This window comes from Corylus avellana, chromosome ca1, assembly GCF_901000735.1.
Source record: "Corylus avellana chromosome ca1, CavTom2PMs-1.0".
Taxonomy (NCBI): domain Eukaryota; kingdom Viridiplantae; phylum Streptophyta; class Magnoliopsida; order Fagales; family Betulaceae; genus Corylus; species Corylus avellana.
In genome coordinates, this window is record NC_081541.1 from 47,813,482 (window position 1) to 47,823,482 (window position 10,001).

The 10,001-nt window shown below is 32.5% G+C and overlaps 1 protein-coding gene and 1 non-coding gene across 2 annotated transcripts; both read right to left on the bottom strand.

Moving 5' to 3' along the window:
* Positions 1-5,368: 5,368 nt before the first annotated feature.
* Positions 5,369-5,447, bottom strand: LOC132168321 (small nucleolar RNA R160). The gene has a single exon (XR_009438837.1). It is a non-coding gene; the product is annotated as a small nucleolar RNA R160 (small nucleolar RNA).
* Positions 5,448-7,271: 1,824 nt separating this feature from the next.
* LOC132173874 (non-functional NADPH-dependent codeinone reductase 2-like) lies at positions 7,272-7,670 on the bottom strand. The gene has a single exon (XM_059585542.1). It carries the CDS (start codon positions 7,668-7,670, stop codon positions 7,272-7,274), a length of 399 nt encoding a protein of 132 aa, XP_059441525.1.
* Between the last annotated feature and the right edge of the window lie 2,331 nt (positions 7,671-10,001).

Sequence of the window (10,001 nt, forward strand, 5' to 3'; positions counted from 1 at the left end):
GAGGATAAGTTTTGTAGAAATTGAAATGACAAAAGTGAAGAGAAATATCATTTCCAAATTATTTCCCACTATATATATATATTAATGAGGGCAAGATTATGACGAAGCTAAAATTGATCATCCAAGTATTTTCTGCAATTTTTTAAGATTCTTTCACGCTTAGAATAGCCATACATAAATATATAAAACTATAAAATTAAAAAAATAAAAAAATTAAAAAAAAAAAAAAAAAAAGGAAGGCAGCCACCCTTTTTTTTTTCTTTTTTTTTTTTAAAAAAAAAATAATTTATAAGCTTTTTTTAGCTCATATATTTATAGTTTTAATATATTTATTTATTTCTAATTAAGAATGGCATGTATCATCATTCTATTGGTGATGACGTGATACACTAATGAAATCTGTCAAGTATTTTGACGGAATTTGATTATTGGAACTAAATTGTTATTTTGGCCTATTTCGATAATCTCTGAATTATTTTATTTTATTTTTTTATGTCATACGGATGAATTTGTAATTTAGGCCAACCGCATTAACTGATTTTGCATTTATATTTTTTTAGTTTAAGACTTTTTTAACTGTTTTTTATTTTTTTATTTTTTTATATGTTTAAGTTAATTTATAAGTGTTTTTTAAATTTTTATATATTTCTATTTTTTGTTTTAATTTTATTTGGTCTTTGGTTTTTTATTTTTTTTATTGAAACTACTGATACATTAATAAGTTTTTTTTTTTTAATTTGTTGAATTTTAAGGGTATTATATATAATTTTTGTTTATAAAATTATAGCATTTTGGTCATTTCAAGTTTTTTAATGAGGTTGAGTGATGGAATTGAGTTTTTAATAAATAAATGATAGTTTGATGTGGTCAAGTAGTAAGCTTAAGGCCCCACTTAAAGAGTTAACTACATGGCATATAAGCTTCAGCCTTCAGCACTGAAAAGTTGCTAAGATGGACCCATGAGATATGAAGGGTGGGGGATCTACCCACGTTCTTTTCGAACGTCAGTGCATTCACCAATCCAATTTAGAGCATGGATGATTCTAGAAAATCAAAAATAAAATTAGTACTTTATTCCATAATAATATTTCCATTCGTTTTAATTATATATTTTTATCTTTTTTTAAAAAAAAGATGTTTCACCAATTCACCATATATATATATATATAAGTGAAAACTTTTTCTTCTTTTTTTTCCCATCTTGTCACTTTTAAGAATATATATTGATAAAACTGCTCTATTATTAAAAAAACAAGAAAAAGTAACTAGCTGGATTTTATATTTCCATCAAAACCTAGCAAAGTGGGCAGGATGTAGGGGTGTCAAAAATTATCGAAAAATTGGAAGTGGAACCAGAAAACTAGGACACCAGAGTCCCGATTCCGATTTTGGTTTGAAAAATCCAAAAATTGGGTACCTGGGTTCCGGTACCAGTTTTTGGTACCCGGTTTTTACCGGGAATACCGGAACCGGTTTCCATTTTATTTAATAATATTTATATATATATATTTTACACTTAGGTTTAGGTTTAGGGTATTTTAAAAAATTAAATTTTTATTTCTAAGGCCCAAATAGGCAAAAACATTGATTTTTTAGGATTTTTGGACTTTTTTAGGTTTATTTTTTAATTATTTGGAACAATCACAACAAAGCCCCTTTAATTTAGACAAAGAAACTAATAGATTTTTAAAAAAATGGGCTAACTTATGAAAAAAAAAAAAAAAAAAAAAAAATTGGCTTATTTTAAGCCCAATACCTAAAATAAGCCCAAAAACCAATTTTTTAAAAAAATCGGTTACCGGACTGAGTAAAACCGGAACCGGCTGGTAACCGGGACCCCGGTTAACCAGGGTCCCGGTTCCGGTTCCGGTTTCTCAAAATTGAGAATCGGGGTACCCCGATTCCGGTTCCGATTTTGGCAAAAAATCGAAAAATCAAACCGGGTTGACACCCCTAGCATGAAGGATTCTAGAACCCAAGTTTTTTTCTTTTTACATTTTTTATATTTTTTATGTTTTTTTTTATAAGTAGGAAGTACATCATGAATGAATCCAAGTTAGATAATGGAAAATTCTAGAATCCAATTTTTTTTATTTTTTATTTTTATAAGTAGATCATGAAACCAAGTTTGATAATGAAGAATCCTAGAATCCTCTGGGTCTTTCCAGATTGACACTGTAGCTAGTACTGGTCAAGGCGGCTTCCTTCCCTTCTAAGTTTTATGGCCCCGCGGGACACGGTTGTCGGTTGATTATGTTGACCGTTGACTTGCGACAGCCATCAAGTCCACAATATTTTTTAATTTTTCCTTAGTCAAATTGATTCCTCTATTGCCATTGGCAATCTTCAAGTTCCTGGTTTTTAAGACTTCGGAAAGAAGTTGTTCTTGTAACTGAAGTAAACTAATGGGTTGTTCTAAAATTTCTTTAATATTAAAAAGAAAATTGCTTCCTTCAAACTCATTATATATTTGGTTATAAACAACTTTGGCTAAGGTTGTTTTTTTGATTCTACCCATGCCATAGATGCCTACAATGTGAACATCACTTGTTCGAAGATTTAATAAAGCTTTCATCTCTTTGGTACGATAATCCATACTTATTGGATGTTTGGCAATATCCAAGCAAGCATTCTTCACTTTACTCAAAACTTCTTCAACAATTTTTTAGATAAATCTTCATTCGTACCTGATAAATATAATTTTAAAAAAAAAACAAAAGAATAACATGAGCACAAGTAAAGTAAATGAAGAAAATTATAGGAGTCATATGTGTCAAAAGGATATTATTATTTCGGTCATTTGAGACTATTTTTCGTGGTAAACAATAAAGTAATATATATCAAATTTATTAAGAATGCCATTAAATATATTTCTAGGCAATTTCTTATCCTACCAATTGACATGCAAGGAAACAATTTTTGTCATTTTTTTTTTTTATTTCATTTGGATGACAAAGTCAGTAAGAATATGTTTGATACGCAAAATAACTATTTCATTAAAAAAATAAATAAATAATATTTATTAAGAACTGAAATTTGAGAGTAATAGTTATTTCCTGTACCATCCACTTTCCTTCGATAGTTGTAGGCCAATCTTTTCCAGCTGTTTGCAATTACCATCCACTTTCCTTCAATAATTGTAGGGCAACTTGACAACTGCCACAATGTTGACGTTGACCAAGACGAAGACTTAAGCCAAGTCTTGGAGGATAAGTTTTGTAGAAATTGAAATTATAAAAGTGAAGAGAAATAATAATTACCATCCACTTTCCAGCTGTTTGCAGTTACCATCCACTTTCCTTCAATTAATTGTATGCCAATCTTTTCCAGCTGTTTGCAATTACCATCCACTTTCCTTCAATCAACTCTGGCGTAGCCACGTGGAAGATAAATCTCAAAGATGTTTTGTAGAAAATGAAATGATAAAAGTGAAGAGAAATATCATTTCCAAATTATTTCCCACTATATAATATTAAATTATGACGAAGCTAAAATTGATCTTCCAAGTATTTTCTGCATTTTTTAAGATTCTGTCACGCTTAGAATAACCATACATAAATATATAAAACTATAAAATTTAAAATTTAAAATTTAAAAAAAAAAAATGGCAGCCACCCTTTTTTTTAAAAAAAAAAATAATAATAATTTATATCTTTTTTTAGTTCATATATTTATTTATTTTTAATTAAGAATGGCATGTATCATTATTCTATTGGTGATAACGTAATACATTAATGAAACCTGTTAAGTATTTTGACGGAATTTGATTATTGAGACTAAATTGTTATTTTAGCCTATTCCGATAATCTCTGAATTATTTTATTTTATTTTTTTATGTCATACGAATAGATTTGTAATTTAGGCCAACCACATTGACTGATTTTGCATTTATATTTTTTTTTAGTTCAAGTCTTTTCTAACTGGATTTTTTTTTTTTTTTTTATATGTTTAAGTTAATTTATACGTGTTTTTTAAATTTTTATATATTTCTATTTTTTTGTTTTAATTTTATTTCGTCTTTGGTTTTTGATTTTTTTTTATTGAAACTACTGATACATTAATAAGTTTTTTTTTTTTTTTTTTAATTTGTTGAATTTTAAGGGTATTATATAAAAATGGGATCTACCAAATTACATAATCCTATCTGCCTAGTGAACTTCCAGAATCATAGATAGAATAGTGTAGATTTTGAACATATTCAATCTTTTAAGTTGTAAACATATATATCTAGGCATAATACATTGAGAATCACATATAGAATTCTATTAACAGATTTACCATAATTTTGGTTTATATCTCATAAAATTGGGAAAGGGCTCAGCCAACATGTCCTCTCCCCTGTTTCACTCCACCTGCCATTTGCCAAAGATATGGGAAGCAAAGATGAACAAGCAAAGAAGGAATTTTGATCCCCTGTAATCCCTTTTTCCCTCATTTATTTAGAAAAAAAAAAAAAAAAAAAAAAGAAGGAATTTTGTGCTGCACCATGCTCGTATAGTGTGAAATATTAATACAATAACAGACTATGAATAAATCACATGGTCTAATTGTGGGCAAACTCCTAATCATGCTAAGAATAAATACCAAATAAACTTACTCAGTTGTGCATGCTCCCTATATTCATTCGAAATTAAAAATATGCAGACATTGACAGAATTAGGAAAGACATCAACATAAGAATTCCATATCACAATTTTGACTATAAAACAAATGATGCTAATTCCTAACCTTGGCATGAAATATGTTCAAGAATAGCTCTCAAATTGCCATGAAAAATACAAAAGCATTAAAGGGGAGATTCATTGTCAAGCTTGTGATGGCCTCTCAATCACCCTATATAAAAGTTTCTTGCTTTCTGATCCTAAAATCCAAATCCATCCTCTTTATTAGCATGCCCTAAAATGTCAGCAATTTGGGCTCTGTTTGGCAAACTACTCTCCACTCATTAGCAAGACTTGTTAACGGAAACTATTAACTGATCCATTGGATGATTGTAAGAAGAACCCCAAATGAAATTGGCTTCATTTAATGATGTGGGACAGCCTACACCCACTGCTCAAGCAGCAGCCATTCTTTGGTGCAGGCAGTGTGCACCGCTCAATGGACACTCGAGTGGTGGTATCACATGGAGCAGGCGGAATGCCCCATTCGAGCTGAAGCAACCCAGTGTGCTCCACTCAAGCAGAGCAGCCTAGGCTGTATTGCTTCTGCTCAAGCGGTCTTCAGCAGCTAGTTTCAAAAAAAAATAAAGGATCTTATCACAGTATTTTTTCCACTTCATTTCCATCCAAAGTTTTGTTCCAAGCAAAAAAATAAGAATGTCACTGCCACAATGAAAAGAAAGCAATAACTTGAGCTGGGTGAGCAAAGCAATCTGAGAACTTCGAAGACCAAAATGCTATGGTGTTCTACATCATACTCATATATAAGCACCTCATCATTTTGCTTTGCTTCATAATATAGAGAAATTGCATAGATAGCTTAAGGCACCAAATACCAAGTCCATGTTTCCTGAGCATTACCTAGAAAGGCAAGTTCAATTCCTAAACAAAATGTCTTCCCAACAAAAAGCAAACAACAGATCATATTAAGTCCAATAACAGAGTTGTGCAAGGAACTTTTTTGTTCATGGCACAGTACAAAGGTTATTAGTGGCAAAATCTCAATTTAGCACTCTTCAATGATACCCATTTCTCAAAGCTTCCTTGCCCCTAAACTTGAAGAAGCAAGGGGCTATTTGGTGCATAAACAACAAACATGAAAGAGGGACTCAAATCACCAGAATTAGCACAGATGGCACTTAAGCCTGAAGGAGCCAATGTAAAATATTTCTGCTACAGGAAATCCTAAAGCATAAAAACAGGAGAACACAAGTGAATAAAGAAACTTCAGCAGAACAAGAAGGATAAAGAAGAGCAAACAACATCTATCCCTTAGAGAAGACCTATCTTCTAGTACAAGCAAGTATTCTTTATAGAAAGATACAAACAGGTTACTTATCAGTGGCACTAGACATTAATTATGCAAAGTAAGACAGGAAATGTCATACCCTATATCAGCTGCAATATCAACAGCTTTGAAACTTTACATTATAAAGAAGAGTTATAATGAATGAGAATCAGGACAGTACAAATAAGTGGGAAGATAATCCAGCCATTGTTCATACTTTTCATTTGAATTGTTAGTAAAGCAGAAAGAAATGTCAGATTAAATAGGTACGATAAGTGGAATTTTAGATAGATCATAACTTTATGTGTATGCCCAAAGCAGATCATGCTGTTTAGTTCTGAAGCAATTAGTTCTGAAGTCATCCATAAAAATATGAGGAAGTCTGCACAAAAGTTTCCAGCTAGTTTGCATAATTTTTGTATGAAATATTGCAGACCATTTTCAGCCTTTGGCAACATAAATTTAATAATTTCTCCTTTCAGTATGCATCGAATATGAAATCAACAGTACCCAAAAGCCAGTCTGGGAAAGAATTCCGAGTTTGAAGCACTCATGTTTTGGTGATACTTAAGCTACAAATTCTCTTCTTAACATACACAGCCCGGCTCATTTCATAGATCTTGCCAAAGTATATTACAGGGAGTTGGTCCAATTGCTTTTTGGTTCTGAACCCATTCAACTTCCTTTCCTGATCACTGCACAAAACCTTCAAACATCAATATATCTAGTATCTACACGCATACATTAACAACAAAATCCCAAAGGGGATTAAGTTTTGAAACAGTCCTACAAACAGTGAAAAAAACACTTACAGGTCCATTTTGACGAATACCCCTTTCAACATCAAACCCAATCCCAAATGGGTCTCTCTAAACTAGCATTTCCTTCCAAAATCCACATATAGAAACGAAATAAAGAATCACAGAAAATCGAAGCTATAAACCAATGGGGCTAGGGTTCGAAAAGATTTCGTTTCAAATTTCTGAAAATAGATGCAAACGGCTGTTCTAAAGGATGAAGACCAAAAATTTTCCAATTGCAAGAATAATGAAACACAAACCGAACAACTTGATGTCTCGGTGCCTTTCGTCAGAAGTGAAATAGTAAGTTAGTAACATATTCCAAAAGAGAAATTCTACGTCCTGTATTTTTATCCCACAAATATTTTATAAGAATAATACTATTTAGTACACTCTCATACGACTGTCATACAACTATAAAGATGTGGGAGTGAAAGTCAACCTTTGGATCAATAACAACTTGTAAAAATAAAAATCAACCTATTTTACATGCAAGCAGCAAACTCTCTTAAAGGTTAAAGTTCAGAGCTCTCCATCCCAAAGCTCTTCAATGGACTTGTAGGGTCCACGAGCTGAAATAAGTTCCTCCTTGAGCATCATCCGGTGCTGCTTGATTTCACTGATCTTCTTACTGTCATCCTCTGATAGTTCCCAGTCAAAGATCTGCAGATTCTCCTTCAACCTCTCCTTGTTGTAGCTCTTCATCACAGGAGTCACCCCTTGCTCATATATCCATCTAAGACAAACCTGAGCAACAGTCTTCCCCCTTGCTTTTGCAATCTCCATGAGAACTTCATTCTCCATAACATGGTTGGTGCCCCAACTAGTCACTTTTGCTCCCAATGGAGAGAAAGCAGTGACAACAATTCCATTTGCCTTGCAAAAATCTATTAGTTTCTTCTGTTGCCAGACAGGGCTCATCTCCACCTACACAAATAATACCAAATAAACTTACTCAGTTGTGCATGCTCCTATATCATTCGAAATTAAAAATATGCAGACATTGACAGAATTAGGGAAGACATCAACATAAGAATTCCATATCACAATTTTGACTATAAAACAAATGATGCTAATTCCTAACCTTGGCAAAATATGTTCAAGAATATCTCTCAAATTGCCATGAAAAATACAAAACATTAAAGGGAGATTCATTGTCAAGCTTGTGATGGCCTCTCAATCACCTAAATAAAAGTTTCTTGCTTTCAGTATTTTTTTTTTTGGTAAATGCATAGCAAGTTTTACAATAATGAATTTGTCATTATTCGTTTATATATATTGACGACTTGCTTATTTTTTGAACTAGCATTGATGTTGTGCATGAAGTTAAAAGATTTATTACATCTAATTTTGATATGTAAGACATAGGTAGTCTTAATGTCATCTTAGACATTAAAGTTATTAGAGATAATGATTGCATTATTTTATCTCATACATATTATGTTGAAAAGAGCTTAAAAGATTTGAGCACTCTTATTATCCACCTATGTCTACACCATATGATTCAAAAATACACTTGGTTAAGAATCATGGTGATGGTATTATTGCAAGAAAAGTATGCACGAATCATTGGTAGCTTGATATCTTGACAAATTGTACATGCCTTGCTATTGCATATGTTGTTAGCAAATTGAGTAGATATACTCATAATTATGGTATTGAGCATTGTGATGCTATCTCTAAATTGTTGAGATTCTTAAATGGCACAATTAATTTTTGTTTGTCATATTGTGATTATCTTGCTATCTTGAAAGGATATTGTGATGCTAACTGCATTTTTGATTCAGATGAGCAAAGCCTACTAATGGCTATTATGTGTTTACTCTGGCTGGAAGAGCTATCTCTTGAAAGTCCTCAAAAAGACTTGCATAGCAAGGTTTACTATGGAGTCAGAGTTAATTGCCTTGGAGAAGGCATGAACTGAAGATGAATGGCTAAAGAACCTATTGGTTAATTTATTTAATTTGCCTTTATATGCTAACATAGCTGGATCTATGTGTTTATTGTGATTGTCAGGCTGCCAAAGCTCGAGTAAAGAATTTATAATGAGAAAGTGCACAATATTGTGAGGCAGCTTATTGAGACCGGTATATGTCCATGGACTTTGTGAGGTCATAAAAGAATTCTACAGATTCTTTGACCAAGCCACTAGCAAGAAGGCTAGTGAGAGAAGCATCGAGGGGGATAGGACTGATACCCAAATCATGACACTGTGATTGATACCCAACCTCTATGATTGGAGATCCCATGAATGAGGTTTAATGGGAAACGAAGTCACAAGTGAAATGAGGTATGGTACTGTCAATTTATGTTTATTAACTATCTTGTTGAAAAGATTAGTTATGAGTCCATCCCTATAGTGTAAGACAGTACAAGATGCAGAGTGATTAAGGATGAGCTTAAAGCTCTTAATGGATCCATAGTCCCTACCTGTTGGGATGGGGTGTTCCCTGCACACACTCTTGATGGATATCACCTATATGAGTGTGGAGGTGCTATCTCCTATGAGACTTGGGTAGGTCTCTAGAGCGCTCATGAAAGCCATTTTATGGTGTAATAACAAAAGATGCAGAGTGAGTAAGGATGAATTTAAAACTCTTAATGGGTCCATAGTCCCTACTTGTTGGGATGAGATGTTCTCTGCACACATTCTTGATGGACACCACCTATGTGAGTGTGGAGGTGGTGCCGCTTCCTATGAGACTTTGGCAAGTCTCTAGAGCACTCATGAAGCCCAGAGGCGCATGGCCTGTATAAGGCGCCAACCCGCTATAGAACAACCCAATTTTCTTTATTTGATTTGATTTGACTTTTTGTTTATTTGATTTGATTTAATTTTTTTTTGTTTTTTGAGAAAGTTATGCGGATGATAAGTTTGTTTAACTTGTGGATTTGGTTAAAAGAGTTTAACTCTACCATGATTCATTAAGTTCCTACTTATTTATCCTAGGTGCGGTTAAAACCTTCGGGTACCATACCGATGCATGCTTTCAATCTCCTTTTATTTTAATGTTTGTAACATGTGGGGGATTGTTGTAATATATGTGTTACAAACTATTGTTTTTATTTTCTTTCTTCTTAAGCCCTTTTATTCTTTGATTAATATCCAACTAGTGGTTTCTTAGAAATTATTATTGTGACCGTTTGGTTATTAAATACCATTTAATTTCTCTATACGTTTTTTACCATGAGTGGTTAAACCCTTCACTTTTATTGCTTATGACCGTTGGTCATTAACAATTCCATGTGTTT

Coding starts and splice junctions, on each gene's coding strand:
- LOC132173874 (XM_059585542.1), bottom strand. CDS start 7,670: ATGAGCCCTGTCTGGCAACAGAAGAAACTAATAGATTTTTGCAAGGCA.